Here is a 17,487-nt window from a genome sequence, read left to right as displayed (position 1 = left end):
CACCAACTTAAAAGTCAACGTGGTTTACCCAGTGAGTTCTAGAATAACCAGGCTACATAAGTGAGACTGCTTCAAAGTAAATAAATAATAATGTACTTGTCATAATATTCAGAACAATGGAATTGGGATAGTCTTTAAAATAAATGTTCGGGGTTGGGGATTTAGCTCAGTGGTAGAGAGCTTGCCTAGCAAGCACAAGGCCCTGTGTTCGGTCCTCAGCTCCAGAAAAAAAAAATAAATAAAATAAAATAAATGTTCACAGCTGGGAGCAGTGATGTTCACCCGTAATATCAGCACTTGGGAGACTGAGGCAGGAGGACTCCCACTATGTTTGAGGGCAGCCTGGGCTATGGAGTGAAACTCACCTCAAGAAGGAAACAAGAGCTGGGTGCAGCCTCACATGGCTTGGCAGAGGGAGAAGCAGGTGGATCTCTGAATTCGAAGCTAGCTAGGCCTCAAAGAAAGTTCCAGGCCAGCAAGGACTTTGTTTCCTAAAACAAACAAAACAAAACAGCAATCGAGCAAACAAACCAAAGGTAGATAAACACATACCTGCTTGTTTAGCTTCGATGCAGGCAATATTAATTTCTTCTTTCAAATCCCAGTTTTCATTGGCTATAGCTTCCCCTACTTTAACAAATCTTCCAACTGCCAAGTTGACAGCTTGTCCCACGCGCTGAATCGCTTGCAGAGTCTTATCAGACTTTTTGGTATTATCTTTATGGTTAATAAGTGTGGTAATCTGAAAATTAACAAAAAAGAAGCAACTTTTATCTCAATACTTAAAAGAAAAAATCACAAAGGCCAAGAAAATTAAACCCAGCCTACCAGACTCATCCACGAGACCAAATCACCACTTCAGACCGTGCAGCCCAGGGGCTGGGCAGCGGAACATCTTGCATTATTTCCCTGGACAGTGTTTTTATTAATTGTGATTAGAAGGTCAACTGAGGGTGATAATCTGGGACACACACTTTCAGACACTCTTCAGATTTTCCAACAAATCTTCAAGATTTGAGAACACAGCAGGGCAAATCGCAGGTTCACAGCACACATTTTCCTCAGTTCTACCTAAGCTGCTCTAAGTAAAGACACCTTTCCCGGCATTGCCCTCCACTGCTCACAAATGGGTTATACAAATGGGACTTGTGCAGTGGAAGTGTAGCTCAGTGGCAGAGCTGGCCTAGCACATGGAAGACCCTTGGTTCTATTCCCAGCACTGTAAAATGATACTTGAGCCACACAAGTTTACTGAACTCACTAACAGCTTTAGAATGGCCAGTGCAATCTACTCTTTCAAGCCAGTTTTGTTATATCAGCAGCTCCACAATCCATGATATATCAAGAGTTTTATCATTTAGTTTTAAGCCTTGAACTAAAATATAGAATGACATGTATAGATCATTAAAACAAATGAAAATCTTTTAAACGTCTTAGAAAAGTAACACATGTACAATACACATATGCAAAATATTTATTTTAAAATGTTAGATAAAAGTGATGGCTCACTGGTTAAGAGCACTGGCTGGCTGCTCTTCCAGAGGACCTGGGTTCAATTGCCAGCACCCACATGGCAGCTCACAACTGTCGGTAACTCTAGTCCCAGAGATCCAACACCCTCTTCTAGTCTTTATGGGTAACAGATACACAAATGGTGCACAAACATACATGCAAGAGAATATCCACACACGTAAAATAAAACTTACATTTAAAAAAGACCTAAAACAGAATATAAGAGGAAAGCATTCTACACCAAGCATTTTTTAAGTTAAGGTATTAAGAGTTTAGGATAAATGGAAATGTCTAAATTTGAATCTTGGGGTGGCCAGCACCATGAGGAATGAGCTTAAGTGACGCAGAGAAATATACTGAAAGCCTTACATTATTTTATTTTTTGCGTATGTGTACATGTGTTCATATGTGTACACATGTGTGAGTGTGTGTGTTGAAGCCAGAGGCTGATTTTGGATATCTTCCTCAATGGTTCTCCACCTATTTAAGACCAGGTCTTCCAGTGAACCCCGAGTATTCTCAGTTAGTGGCTGGCCAGGGAGCTTCAAGGACCCTTTTGTCTCCCTCCTCTTCTGCAGCACTGGGATTCCAGATGTGCACCACTATATCTGGGTTTTTAACTGGGTGCTGGGATCAAACCCAGTCCTTATGCTGGTGGTGCAGGCGCTTTACTCACTGAGCTATCTCTCCCAAGCCCTGCCACTATTTTCATCTACTGTATCGTTTCAACACATTATTTCAATACAAGTGTTTAATATCTGTTAGCTGCCAAGACCTCAGGATGTGTGGTGGCTTGAGTAAGCGTGTCCCCCATAGGCTCATGTATTTGCACGCTTAGCTCAGTTGGTGAACTGTTTGGAAGGTCTAGGTGAGGCCTTATTGGAGGAGGAGCCAGGTCTCTGGGGGTGAGCTTTGAGGTTTTAAAAGTCCTTGGAAGGCCCAGTCTCTCTCTCTGCTTGATGCCTGTAGGTCAAGAAGTACTGATCCACAAGCTCCCAGCTACTGCTTCAGTGGCAAGCTTGCCTGCCACACTCTGAAACTGTACGAGACCCCAATGCTTACTGTTTTAACAGTTGCCTTGATCATGGCGTCTCTTCACAACAATACAACAGTAACTAAAACAGGATACACGCATGAATGAGACATACAATACTACCTCCAATGTTTGCAGTATAACGGAATGACAATTCAATCACAAAATATATTTCATAGATGAAATAAAACTCTAAAAAATGGGGAAACATCAATGAATGATGAGAAGGTCTGTGCTACACTCAGATGAAGAACCACAGTATTAGAGAAATAATTTTAATGGGTGTTCTGTGAAAAATATAACAATGTATTGTACCCGGAAGCCACCTGAGATTGGCTGCTCTTTCTCCTCTGAGAAAGTGGAATTGATAGTAGCAGACTAGCAATGTATTTCAGAGAACAGAAACTGAGCGGTGAGAGGCTTTGGGCATGAGCCTGGCCTGTTAAGGACTGAAGTGAGGCCAGAGTGACAAAAGCAGTGAGCAAAGTGACAGGCACAAGCCAGTGCCTGTGATGGATGGCCAGGAGCCCCTGACGGACAGCAGGAGCTGGCCCTGGATGACTGGGAAGCAGAGCAAAGAATGCACGTTTTGAGCCGGGCGTGGTGGTGCATATCTGCAATTCCAGGGACTGTAAGCTGCAGGCCGTTTTGAGCTACAGAATGAGATTATGCTTCAACAAAATTGTGTTCTGTGCATTACTGGGAGCCACAGGAAGGTTTTTAGGCAGGAATGTGGTATAATCTCTGTGATTTTGAAACATATTAAAAAACTCCTTCAGACCACTCCATCAAGGAGGGAGTAACTTTGTTTCTCTCCCAAGTATAAACTCACTTCTCCTGAGAAAATAACAATGGACCTTACATTTCTGGTTAGTTTCAGGATACTGTGATGGTATCTCTTTCTGTCTGTCCCTCTGTCTGTGTCTGTCTGTCAGCACACACATGCACCTCTGTGTGTGTGTGTGTGTGTGTGTGTGTGTGTGTGTGTGTGTGTATGTGTGTGTGTGGTGTGTGTGTATGCGTGTGTGTATATGTCTGTGTGTGTGGTGTGTGTGGTGTGTTTGTGGTGTGTGTGGTGTGTGGGTGTTTGTGTGTGTGATGTGTGTGTGGTGTGTGTGTGTGTGTGGTGTGTGTGTGTGGTGTGGTGTATGTGTGGTGTGTGTGTGTGTATATGGTGTGTGTGTGTGTGGTGTGTGTGGTGTGTGTGTGGTGTGTGTGTGTATGGTGTGTGTGTGTGTATGATGTGTGTATGGTGTGTGTGTGTGTGTGTGTGTGTGTGTGTGTGTGGTGTGTGTGTGTGTGTGTGTGGTGTGTGTGTGGTGTGTGTGTGTGGTGTGTGTGTTTTTGTGTGTGTCTATGGTGTGTGTGGTGTGTGGTGGGATGGTGTGTGTGTGGTGTGTGTTTGTGTGTGTGTTGTGTGTGTGTGTGTGTGTGTGTGTGTGTGTGTGTGTGTGTGTGTGTGTGTGTGTGTGTGTGTGGGTGTGTTTTTCTGCTCCCCTCCTCCCTCTGGGATCAAACACAGGGAGAGAGACACTGATGCCACAGGCAACAGATGCAGCAGAACTGAGGTTTTCAACAGACAGATGAGTGAACTTGGGCCTGTTCAAGACTTTAAATTTCCACAGACCCAGCCAAACACCTCTATTGCAGTTCTGTGATGGACTTTGGTCTAGAACCATGTGTAAACTAAACTACTACAGAATTCTTAACTCACAGAAACTGTAAGACAAATGTTTGTTGTTTTAGGCACTAAACTTGGGTTAATTTGCTAGGTATGACTATGAGATGTCCGCCCCCACCCCACCCCAGACTCATGAGCTTAAACACTAATTCCCTATCTGGTAGCATTGTTTGGGAAGATTATAGATACTTTAGGACAGTGGCTTTCAACTTGTGAGTCACAACCTCTTCGGGGAGTCAACCGACCCTTTCATAAGGGTCACATATCAGATATCCTTCATATCGGATGTTTATACAATTCATAACAGTAGCAAAATTAGTTATGAAGTAGCAACAAAAGTAAGATTGAGGGTCACCACAACACAAGGAACTGTATTAAAGGGTCACAGCATTAAGAGGGTTAGGAACCACTGGTACAGGAAAAGGAACTCTGTTGAAGAAGAATGTGTCACTGGGAATACCCACTGAGGTTGCTTGTCTGAGACAGGTTCTCACTATGAAGCCTGGGCTGGCCTATAACTTACAGAGACCCACTTAGGTACAGCACCACACAACGCTGGCATTGAGATCATATGCCCTGGCCCCTCTTTCTGTTTTCTCTTTATTCCTCTCACCATGATGGGCTATATTCTTTCTAGAACTATAAGCTAAAACGAACCCTTTCTCCCCAGATTTGCTTTAATCAGGGTGTTTAAGCACAGCGATAGAAACTAATGAAGGCGTTGTCTTTCACTGATAAACAAGTGACACAGATTCTGGTATCTGCATCTGGAGAGATGCTATAACAAAACCGAAAACTTGAGACTGTGTTTGAGTGGACTTTGGGGGGTGTAAAAAGCCCCAAGAATGTTGAGGGCACTGTACAGAAGCAGGAAACTTTAGGGAAACTCTCTTAGTCAGTTTAGAATGCCAAAACAAATACCTTCAGCTGGTCCTATAGGAACCCACCGCTTGCAGTTCTACAAAGCCCAGTTCAGGCCTCCATAAGACCTGGTGTGTGGTGAGGTCCAGGTCCTCATGGGTAGTGCTTTCTGGATCTCCACTTGGTAAATGAAGCAAACAAGTCCCTCAGGCTCCACCCAAAGCATTAGTCTCATTCACGACTTAACCCCCCCAAAGGCCTAACATTACCATGGGGATTAAGTTCCAATTTAAGAAGTGTGAGGGGAAAGCAATATTCAGACCACAACAAAAGTGTACGCAAAAGCTTATTTAAAAAAAGGGAAAGTGGGAAAGGGATTGAGGAGCCGGCTCAGTAGGTAAAGTGTGTGAGGCCTGAGTTTAAATCCCAGAACCCAAGCAAATGCAGCCAAAAGGACATCCAAATTCCTAAAACTGCTATGGGAGATGGGAGGTAGAGACAGGAATCTCTCAAAGATCATGGGTCGGCTAGCCTAGCCTACCCAACGACAAACAAAAAGAGACTCGGTCTCAGAGAAGATAAAAGGTAAAAAAAGATAAAAAAAAGATATCCAAGCTTATCCTTTGACCTACACACACACACACACACACACACACACACTGTAACACACAACACACAACCTCTCACATACCTTTCTCCTTTCTCCACCCCCACACACAGGTTTGGGGGATTGTTTTTTTGTTCGTTTGTTTTTTAGGTGAAAAAAATTCACTAGAAACTAGAGGGAAAGAATCCGTATTCTGTAGTGGCAGAAGATCACCCTTAATAACAAGGAAAGTAGAAAATATCCTTCAAGAGTTAGGTGGTCTAGCTAAGGTGGTTTGAAGGGGTTCGAAGCAGCTATTGATTGCAATAAAATAGAAGTGAACAGAGAGAAGTTAAATCAAACACTGTTAAATAAAGTCAAGCCACAACTTGCTGCTTTTGAAAATTCTTAGCCAGATGGCTCACCATGATAAAATCATAAATGGCTTGCAGGCAAAAGTCAAATCTAAGGCACTGTCAAGAAAGCCAAATCTAAAGACGGACGCTAAGGGACCGACTGTAAAGTCTTGCCATTGGCATTCGGAGCTTGGACACTTGTCTTCCAGCTGGCCAAGGAGTCAGAGGGCAGAGAGGAGGTGACCTCTGCACAGCTCGTGGAGTTGGCTTTGTCTAACTCATGGAGTATAGCATGACTCAAAGGACAACAAACAAAATTAATCACACTGGCAGAAACATCATCAGCCCAGACTTTTTTTTTTTTTTTTTAAAGCACCAATATGAGCTGAAGGAGTTCTTACCGCCAAGTTTCCACAGACTGAGAAACTAGCAAACAAACAAGGGCTGCCATTCATAAGAAAGGGCGAGCAACTGAGAAGCCAATGCCAAGACATGAAGACAATTCTCGGACTTGAGTTTTAATTAAGGAACTGCCAACCTGGATCCAGGTGCATTTTAGGAAGCTATTAACCAGTAATTTTTTTTTCTTTCCTTGTTTTTTAGTATAGGCCTACAAAACATCCTGCATGCCCTATTTTTCCTACAGCTAGAAAGAGTTACATTTGGGAAATGGCTATCTATAAAAAGCCAGATTTCCAGGTCAACCTTATGATCCAAGCTGATGCTTCAGGAGAGGTTGTCTACAATGGAAGAAAGGAAACAATTTTCCACAGAGGTTGTTAGAGAGCGCAAGTTCTTTGCTATTGCTTCCTACCAGAGGCAAAGCCTCCACCCCTTCTCCTTAGTTACTTCTAGCAGAATAAGCAGGGAGGTAGAGGCTGGCCTAGCTAGCATGCTCTAGGCCCTGGGTTCGATTCCCAGCACCACACACCAGGGCTATGACAAACAGGCCTGAAATCCCAGCACTCCGCAGATGGAAGCAGGGGGATATCTTCTGTCTCAGCACACAGAATAAAGCAGAAGTAACTGTGTTGTTACTCTAGAGGGAAAGTCATGGTCTCCCTGGGTTTCCATGTCTTGATCTCTAACCCCTTCACTCTGGAACCACGGGAAGTCTCCCAGGATGAAGAACTAAGGCTAGTTGCCAAAGCTACAGATTCTCAGGTTTCCAGACAGCACAGAGAAGACATCTGGAGCCAGCCAAGTAATTCCCGGCTCTCAAACTCGAGGTTCTAAGGATCTGACTTATTTTAATCCACTAAGTTTTGAGGCATTATGTTATGTAGAAGTAAACATATGTCATATGTGTGTTTTGAAGTAAATTCTCAGTCACTGAGGAGGCTAATTTTTTGGATTATTTGTTTTTTTTGTTTATTTATTTTTGGTGGTAGACAAGTACATCAAATATAATTGATAGTGAATGTGTAAAACCAAGCGTGACTCTCCACGGCTTCAGAATGACTACTCTAACTGTACACAAATTCACTGAGATGCATAAAGTTAAGGAGAGTTACTTTTGCTTTGCGAATTGTCTGTTTTGCAGATTCTTTTAGTTTGGTTTGGTTTTCATCTTTCATTCTACGTAGCACTGACTGGCCTCAGAAATCAGCCTGCCTCAGTCTCCCAAATGTTAGAATCAAAGGTATATGTCATGGCACCTGGCTGCAAGTTCTTTATAATAAAGCTTTAATACATTTAAAATCTGAGTAAGCGAAGTCCCCCACCCTCCACCCCTACCCCCGCTCAGGCATTCTTGCTCCTTTCTTGATTCCAAGGGACTGAACCTTTTCTTCAGCACAAATGGTACCTGGGAGCCCATTAGGTAGTCACAGTCACAAAGGCACGATCACCAGGGTGAACTGTGAGGACAGTTGTGCTATGATGTCCAAAGCAGGATGACAGGCATGAAGGACACCAGTGTGGTGGTGGACACCTGAGACAGGACTGGGAAGAGCAGGCACAGACATGGATCCGCCCTTGCCACTGTAGTCCCTCAGACCTGGCAGACACTAGGGAACTCACAGTACCAGATGTAGACAGAGACCCTGACCACCATTTCAAACTATCACGTAAGAGATTACAGACTGAAAAGAATGGGAATGGCCTTGACCACTCCATTCATGTGGGGGCATCCTAACACACAATTATTAGAAAGTGATCGGCCATGAACTCAGAGCTCCCATGAATAGGATTTAATACCCTCAGAAGAGAAAGCAAGGGGCCCTGCCCCTTATATCAACGTATCAGGACAAGAAGACATCAGGTTGACTGAGGAAGCAGGTGATATCACCAAACACTTAACACCGGGCACTTTGATGTTAGACCACCCGGCTACCAGACTGTGCCAGAATAAATGCTTGTTGTTTAAGGAGCCTACTGCTCATCCGTGGGATGGGGTTTGAACAAGACATCCCACATGCTGGGCTCCAGCTCAGTGTTGCTATTACAGCGACCCAGACTAAGACACTGTGCTCATTACATTCTGTATTCGCATAACACATTTTCCAATTATCAAAAACAGATCCTATGATTAGCCTAAAGCACTAACTATTGTTCAGTTCCCAAGCAAGCATTTTGCTTTCACTCTAAGCATCCTCCCCTGGGCACGATTAGGTGTGGCTGTCTTCCTCTTACTGGAAGCATTCTGGAAAATGCTCATTCCTAATGCAGTCATTGCAAATCGATATTTAGAGGAGTTAATTCAATTCATAAAATTCCTTATTCAAAGATCTACTTATGTCCCAACATTTTCAAATGTTTAGAAAAACAGCCTCAGGGCTGGGTGGCTGAGGGCACTTGCTGCTCTTCCTGGGGACCTGAGTTTGGTTCCCAGAACCTACATCCAGCAGTTCATGACAATCTGTAACTCCAGCGGCAAAGGATGCCAACACCTCCAGCCTCCTGGCCCTTCCACTTACATGTGCATACCCGCAAGAAGACACACACACCTACACATAATTAAAAATGGTAAAAATGAAGAAAGCACACATGTTGTTTATTCCTAAAACTTCAAAGAATAACTAACTCAAAGTGTCCTGTCATCCTATGAACATTTTAGTTTAATTATTCCAACCCTGTTTTATACATACTTAACCTACTTTTTTTTAAAGATTTATTTATATATTATAGGTACACTGTAGCCATCTTCACACACACAGAAGAGGGCATCAGATCTCATTACAGATGGTTGTGAGCCACCATGTGGTTGCTGGGATTTGAACTCAGGATGTCTGGAAGAGCAGTCAGTGCTCTTAACCACTGAGCCATCTCTCCAGCCCCCTTAACATACTTCTATGAAATTGAGATTTTGTTTTAATTTCCCTATATAAAAGATAAGACTAAGATTTATTATGTATAAAAGTACTAGTTTGTATCTTTTGCATATATAAATTCATTTAATGCTTACATCCCTAACTTCCATTGGGTATCCACCTATCTTCATTATATTCAGATCAAATGCCTAAAGTTGGAAGAGGTTAAGAATATGCCCAGGGTCACAGAGCCAAAAGCTGCCCTCCCCTTAATCACAACACCTCTCTATCTCCTTGGATTACACTAAGGATCGAGATGGGGGCAAGAGAACTTCCAAAGCTCTAATATGCCAAATAAAAAAGTTAGCTATTATCCTTGAAAACTAGGAACAATATTCAGAGTGACCACTTACAGTTGTCCCAACAGACATATCTACAGCACGTCCTAGGAAATGCCTGAAAGAACCAGAGGGCAAAGAAGGTACTGGGGGGGCGGGGCAGGCGGGGGTGGGGAAACTAGGCTGGGACAGCAAAGGACAAGGGCTTTTGTGAGATCATCTGCATAAGGTTGTCATGAAGGCAAACAGGAACATCCCAGCAGTTAGGGCCGTGACTCCCACCTCTGCCTGGGTTGTAGCCCTGGGAAGATGTAAGTAGTTATCAGCCTCCCTGTAACAGCTCCCATCTGCAGGAAGGAGGCAATAATAAGCTCAGGCTACCGTGTGAAATAAACGAGTGTTAATCACTGTGTTTAGAATAGTGTCAGTCATACCCTTGTTTTCTGTTTTCTCGTGTTTGGGGACATTCTGAATTTCTAAAACTAACATTGACACTTCATTTTCGGGGGCGTTCTTGAACTACTTACTTTGTGAAGAGGCAAGAAAGCAAATAGAACAGGAAACTGGGAGGAAAGAAAGTACAGGGTCCAACGCTGGAGGACCTAAAGGATAATCTAAAAGCCAGTCTAAGATAGAGACGTTCCTGCCTGGATCTAACTCATCAGTAAATTCTCAGAATTAAGAATGTGAAGTTGGCTAATTTGCCGTATGGAACAGCATGTACCTGAAACACACCATCCAAGGTCACATTCTTTTGAGGCAGCAGAGGCAGGCAGGTTCACTCGGTTAGAGCCTCATTTGAACATTCCAACCTTCATTTTTGCTGTCAAAGGCACACCTAGATCCATTGCTCCAATCAGCAAGAAGAGAAAACCACTCTTTCACTACCTTCTCCCACAAACCCTGCTGAGATGGAGAGTCGGAAATGCTCCCAAGGCAAAGAGAGGGATGGAAAGAATAGAGTGATATTACCTTAGACAGGAAAAGGGTCCTACAGGGATGACTAGAGGAAAGCAGGCACAGGAAAAGCCCAAGGGCAGATGACATTCCATACCAGGGTGGAGGCATCCTCCTCCCTCCCTAGGATAAAAGCACTGTAAATAGGAACGGCTTGGTGTCAGGAAAAGAGGAGTATTTAAAACGTGGGGTCCGGTTCTTAGCCTGCAGCTTTTTAAACAAGCTTAGATTTAAAAACAAGCAACTTCAGGCCCCACTGTGTAGGTACCCTCCTATACTCCTAGCACTGGGAGGTGGAGGCAGGAGCATGGTTTGAGTCCAGCCTAGGCTATGAAGATGCCTGTTTTTAAAACACTAAGAGTTGGGGATATAGCTCAGTGGTATATACAGGGCTTGCCTAGCACCCATAGACCTTGGGTTTGTTCCACAACAGGCAAAAAGAGGGACAGCAGGGTTGGGGATTTAGCTCAGTGGTAGAGCGCTTGCCTAGGAAGCGCAAGGTCCTGGGTTCAATCCCCAGCCCCGAAAAAAAAAAAAAAAAGAGGGACAGCGTAGTGAGAATTCTGGACTTTTGGTTTCTTTAAAAAAAAAAAAAAAAACATAGAAATAGGCTGGAGAGATGGCTCAGTGGTTAAGAGCACTGACTGCTCTTCCCGAGGACCTCAGTTCAATTCCCAACAACCACGCGGTGGCTCACAACCATCTGTAATGGGATCCAAAGTCCTCTTCTGGTGTTCATGAAGACAGCTACAGTGTACTCATTAAAAACAAAAAACCAAAAAAAGAAAAAAACCTCCCAGAAATATTATAGGAATATGTTTTTATATTAATCCCAGGTATGGGGATACAGGGCTGCTTCGGACTGTCCAAAGCAGCTGACTATGATTTGTCTCTTGCTCTACCAGGAGCATAGTTTTGCCAGCTGCAGATAGTTTCTGCGATTTTATGAAGTTGGAATTCTGGGAACTTTTCAGAGGGTGTATAAATGCTAGAGCCCTGAGAGTCTCAGAGTCTCTCTCCTCTCTCTCTCTCTCTCTCTCTCTCTCTCTCTCTCTCTCTCTCTCTCTCTCTCCCTCCCTCCGTCCCTCCCTTCTCCCCTCACATCATCCTTCTTTCTCTCCTATCTATTGATAGGGAGTAAAATCCTGGAAATAAAGGGTAAGAAAAAGAGGAGCCCACAAAGTTGCAAAGGCGAGCAACAGGAAGGACTCACAGCTATGGCTCACCACTCATTTTATTCATACATAGACTCTCAGAGGCCAAACACTCCACACTTTATTTAAAAATCCTGTTAAAACCTTTCAGTAGGTTTTCATTTGGGACCTTCTCAAGTAAAAATGTTATTGATACTCGGACTCTATGTCTCAAATATATGCAGGGGTTTCTCTGCAAGTATAGACAGGGGTTGGATTGCTGGGATATTCATAGTATCAACCTTTTTCTTAGACAGGGTCCCATTATGTCACTCAGGATGGCCTGTTACTTAATAATTCTCCTGCCTCATCTCATGTGTGCTGGGATTATAGCCCTGTGCCATCATCCCATCCTCTGACTTCAGTTTTCCTTTTCTGAGTCAGGTTCTCACTATGTAGCCTCTGTGGCATGGAACTTGCTATATAGAGCAGGCTGGCCTCCAAGTCTCAGTGATCTGCCTGCCCCCGACTCCCAAATTCTGGTTCTAAAAGCACACACAACCACATCTGGACTTAGGTAGAGGAAGTTCACACATCTTGCTTTACTTCTGGATGTTCTTGGTTCTTTGGTCTTTCATATAAATTTTTAAAATCGTTTCAGCCAAATAGCAGCCCAAATTCTGTTGAAATTGTTGTTGGAATTGCATTAAATTTGCAATCAATAGGAAAAGCTGTATCTTGAATTTTCTATTGGTCTAGGCATGAACACAGTACTTTTCTCTCAGTCACCCAAATCTACTATGGCTTTCAGTAAAATTTTCTCCATAGTCTGATATCTTTCTTTGCTATATATACATACACATCTTTCTAGTAACCTCATATTTTACTATCTTACTATAATTAGTATTTTAGTGACTTTTTTGTTTATTAATGTAGACAAACGCAACTGACTGTTCATCAAATGCATATTCTATGAATGTGTTATTTTTATATTGATAATTTTAACACAACGGGGCTCCTGATTTTTCTTTTAGTATCTCTGCACCTTTTGTTGCTTCTTGTCTTATAGAAGGCCTGGGATTTCCAGCATAGTTTGAATAGGTCTGTGATAGCAGGTACCACTTCTTGTCTCTGCCTTTTAAATATAAATGTATCTTTAAAGTTTACTGTTGCTATAATGTTTCCTGTAGATACCCTTATCAGCTAACAAAGGCTTTTCCAAAAACATTTCTGTGTTTGTGTGTGTTATGTACCCTTATCAGCTAACATAGGTTGTTCCAGCAATGTTTTTAGAATGTGTGTGTGTGTATGTGTGTGTGTTATGTATATAATAATAATGTATAATACATGTAGTATTTATGCAAGTATTGGTGTCTTTGTATGTATATGGAGAGGCCAGATGTCAATATCAGATGTCTTCCACAACTGTTCTCAATTTTGTTTTTTTTTTATTTGTTTGTTTAGTTGGTTTGGTTTGGGTCTTTTTGTTTTGTTTTGGCTTTTTGGCTTTGTTGTTGTTGTTTGATACACGGTTTCTCTGTGTAGCCCTGGCTGTCTTGGAATTCATTCTATAGACTAGGCTGGCTTTGAACTCACAGACATCCACCTGTCTCTGCCTCCCAAGTGCTGGGATGAAAGGCGTGCACCATCACTGCCCAGCTCCACTTTGATTTTTAGGAGAATCTCTCAAGAACCAGCTCTCAGACTCCATCTAAATTTTACCCCATGCCAGCTTTTACCCAGTTGTTTGGGATCCAAATTCAGGTCCTCATGCTTGCACAGCAAGCACCTTTCCATTCAGCCATTTCCCAGACCCTTCAGCATCACCAGCCCCCACCCCCAATGCTGAGGACTGAACCCAGGACCTCCTGCACGTTAGACAAGCACTCTTATCACTGCTCTGCATCCCCAGCAAGGAGAGCATTTCCTACTAGTAGTTTTCAATTATTTGTTATAACGAGAAGGTGAACAAAAATGAAGGTTCTTTCTGTATCTATTGCTGTGAAAGTATTTCGTTTCTAATCTGTGAAGACAGAAAACTGTACAGATTTTCTGATTACTGACAAGACCTGGTTTTTCTAGAATAAGACGTAAAAGTCAAGTCTTTCAGTGGGAGAATCAGCAGTGAATTAACACAAAAATAACCGCTATCCACCTCACAAGGTGGGATGCTAATCTTACTTGTTTACCTCCAACCTTGTCTCCTTCACAGTGTCCTCCCTGATTCAGCATCTGAGCTCTAGGAGCATTTATTATTGATTAGCTCATTTGATACTTGTGCTTGCTATTCTATACCTACACTCCACCTCTACCTACCAACTAAAATATATGCCCTGTAAAGAGCAGCACCTATAACAAATTCTTGCTTAAAGTACTTAAAATATCCTTAGGGAGATGTGGAAATTAGTGGATAAGAATAACAGAGTTGTATCCTTACAAGAGAAACTCTTGAGCATGTGAGTTTTCTAGGGATCTGTCCCCCAGCCCCACTCCCAAACACAGAGGGAGAGAGGAGGAAGAGGAGGAGGAGGAGGAGGAGGAGGAGGAGGAGGAGGAGGAGGAGGAGGAGGAGAAGAGAGAGAGAGAGAGAGAGAGAGAGAGAGAATGTGTGTGTGTGTGTGTGTGTGTGTGTGTGTGTGTGTGTGTGTGTGTGTGTGTGTGTGTCTGTCAGGCTGGCCCTAAACTCCTGATTCTGACTCCACTTCCTCAGTGCCAAGTTTATATAAACCACCTTAGTTTATGTGCTACTGGGACTCAACCAAGGGCTTCATGTATAAAAGGCCAGCACTCCAACTGAACTATGTCCCCAGCCCCAGTTTTAATATCTTAAACTCAGTGGAACTGGAATCAGTCTAAATTATCTTCATGTACTTTCCTGGCTTGTCAGCCAAGCACTCTAACCATACTTTATGCATCTCTTGATGCCATGGGGAATTTCACTTTTTCGGTTGAAGACAGTCTGCCATTAAGCATTTCAGTTGTGGAACTGTAGCACAGACACAGCTGTGGGGCGCAGAACCTCAACTGTGAAGCTGAATCAGGCTTCATACCAAACATGGAAGGATTTTCCCCCTGCTAGTCAATTTTTAGCAGCAAATTACACTTTTCCTCTTCTACTCTACTCTCTTGTTCTAGAATAAAAAATACAACTCCATCATAGTACTGGTAATCTTTTAGCAATGATACTATATACAATGTTACTGTTTTTCCAGATTGCAGCTCTCTGCACTGAAACTTTTTCTTTGTAACTACTCAGCGCTGACCTCATCACCTCCTCTCATCTCTAGAAGGAACACGTAGCTGAAGTGCAGGCTACTGGAGCCAAACCTGGATTCAAACCTCAGTTTGGCATTTAAGAATTGAAATTCCTAACAACAGATCAACTGATCTGACTAACGGTCCATTTCTTCATCTGCCTTCTGAGAACATCCACACACCTCACTTCAGGGGTGGGCAAGAATTAAATGAGTTAGCGCTGGCAACGTGCTTAGAACACAGCCTACTTCCAGTACTAAATAGATGGGTAAAGCCCAATCAGCTTCAAGTCCAACACTCCCACCCCTCTCCATTCCTCGCCACTTATGGGGTGTGGTTGTTCTGATGATGGGGAGTTCTGGGAGGTCTCCAGGGTGGCAGGAGGTGTAAGCACTAGAAAGAAAATGGCAGAACTCTTCTCATCCATAGGTCCATTACTCAGAAAGAGTGAAGGTCACAGAGTGCCAGGTATAGTCACCATTGCTCCACTAATCACAGGATGCAGAAAGAAAAATGAGGATATTTACCTAATTAGCATTAGAAGAATTTAGGGAGCATATATAATTATGATTTTCAAATATTCTTGGGACCGGGCAGTATTCAATGGTCTGTGGAATAGTGACAGCCTCCCCTTCAGTAAGCGTGTTTATATAAGGCATTGATAGCCAGGAGTTGAGGTTCTAAAAAAAATCATCTTTTAATTTAGGGTCAGGTAAGATAATTTAAGATTCTTTCTACCTCTAAAATCTTGGTAATCCTGGCATGAGTCACCAAGGTGTTACACAAAGCTTAGTATGAGTCACACATCGCCAACGCACAGCCAAAGACAAAATTCCTCCCTTGGTGTTTGGCACAGTACCATAGCTGTAGGTGAGGAATTCTAGCCCTCGGGTTATGTATACCTCAGCTCAGAGAAACAAAACATTTTTTAAAAAAATTAAGCGCATCGTTTAGCTGATTCTAGACTGCTTTTATAATCCACAAATACAATAATGCACTGAGCCCAACTGAGACATGGCAAAAGATGTGCACCAAACAGAATTAAGTCACAAGCACTCTTTCCTGTCACTCTGCAGAGTTCTAGCAGACAAAGGTGGTGGGCAGGCAAATGACAGGGAGAGACAGGACAGGTGGCCGGAGTGGGTGGGAGTTGGGCGAGCCCACACATGACCAAGGGAACAGGACAAAGGCCTTGGAGAATACGCTGGAGTAGGAGACAAACTGGAATGCCTTAGTCTGCACCCAGCGCCTGGGTCTGGCCTGGGATGTGGACAGCGACGGCAGCGGCCGACTGCGCAGCGGCCGCCAGCTGGGCTCTGGGAGCCCGGGGACTCCGCAGGGGTCCTACTGACCCGCAGCTGGGCCTCACTCGGAGCCACAGGGCCAGGCGGGTCCGGCTGCCTAGGCCGAACAACGCACCTGCTGGGCTCTAACGCCTAAGCGCCAGCCCAGGAGTAGCCTCCCGGCTCTGGGCCCCCACGCGAGTCCCGCCGTGCCGCCGCCGTGCTCGCGGAATGCCGGACAGCGCCGCCTCCCGCCCCGCCATGCCGGACCGGGGAAAGAGCGCCCGCCGCCATCGCGGGCAGTGCACACGGGGACCAGGGACCGCGGTACCTGAGAAACCAGGGGCAGAAGAGTTTGCTCTACCGAGCGCGTTCTAATCTCCAGTCCCGAGTCGAAGGCGAGGCCAGAAGCGTTGGAGGAGTGGACAGCTCCCGCACCGCCACCACCGGGGACTGTAGAAGCGGCCATGGCCCGCCACCGATAGTAGAGCACGCTATCCGCACCTCTGCCCGCCCGCCAACCAGCCTCCCGGTTGCCCGCCGCCTCGCTGCACCCAGGCCCCACCCCTACCCTTGTGCCACCACTTCGGATCCGCCTCCATGAGACCCTGGACCCGGTAACCCCGCCCCCAGGCCTGCACCCCGCCCTGGCCCCGCCTTCAAAGCCACCCCACTCTAGCTAGTTTGCCCCCCTCCCTATCATGCCCTCCTCTAGGCCCCACCCACTGACCCGTAGTCAGGCGCGCTGCAGTCCAGGCTCATCAGCTCCACCTCTAGGGTGGCACGCCCCACCAGCTCCGCCCTAATACCTGGGTAGCCCCACTCACTGCCATTGCCCGCCCCCAAGTCGCCCCTGTGCCTATTTCCTCAAGGGTGTGTTCCAAAGCATAATTTTATCTAGAGCAGGAGGAGAATCAGGACACCTGATTGCCTAACAAAGCTTCCCACGAAATCCATTGGCCTCAAAAATGAATTCTGAATTCCCATAAATATTTCTACATGTTTTGATGGGTTTGAACCTCTGCCCTGAGACTGAGACACCAATTACACTTGTAACCATCTTTCTTTCAATGTCTTCCCAGGAAAGTCAGTCCCATTTCACCTCCACTACTATTCTGATTATATATCTCTTACAGAGTTGAAACATTTGATAATACATTCACGTATCTTGCTACTCAGCAAGAAGGCAGTGCATTTTGTAGTTATCTTTAGAATTCATCCTCAAGAGAATTAAAAACAAA

At 44.3% G+C, this 17,487-nt stretch overlaps 1 protein-coding gene across 1 annotated transcript in view; it reads right to left on the bottom strand.

Moving 5' to 3' along the window:
* The window catches only part of Ctnnal1 (catenin alpha like 1), a 55,873-nt gene extending 39,065 nt beyond the window's left edge, over positions 1–16,808 (bottom strand). Inside the window, exons 1-2 of the mRNA XM_032899532.1 lie at positions 16,578–16,808; positions 553–742 (exon numbers count right to left, since the gene is read on the bottom strand). Of these exons, the coding sequence (XP_032755423.1) occupies positions 553–742; positions 16,578–16,715 (328 nt within the window). The 5' untranslated portion in view covers positions 16,716–16,808. The remainder of the gene's footprint in view (positions 1–552; positions 743–16,577) is intronic.
* Between the last annotated feature and the right edge of the window lie 679 nt (positions 16,809–17,487).

The sequence above is a fragment of the Rattus rattus genome, chromosome 1 (assembly GCF_011064425.1).
Source record: "Rattus rattus isolate New Zealand chromosome 1, Rrattus_CSIRO_v1, whole genome shotgun sequence".
Taxonomy (NCBI): Eukaryota; Metazoa; Chordata; class Mammalia; order Rodentia; family Muridae; genus Rattus; species Rattus rattus.
Note: the sequence above shows the minus strand (reverse complement) of the source record. Positions and strands in the feature narration are given on the sequence as shown.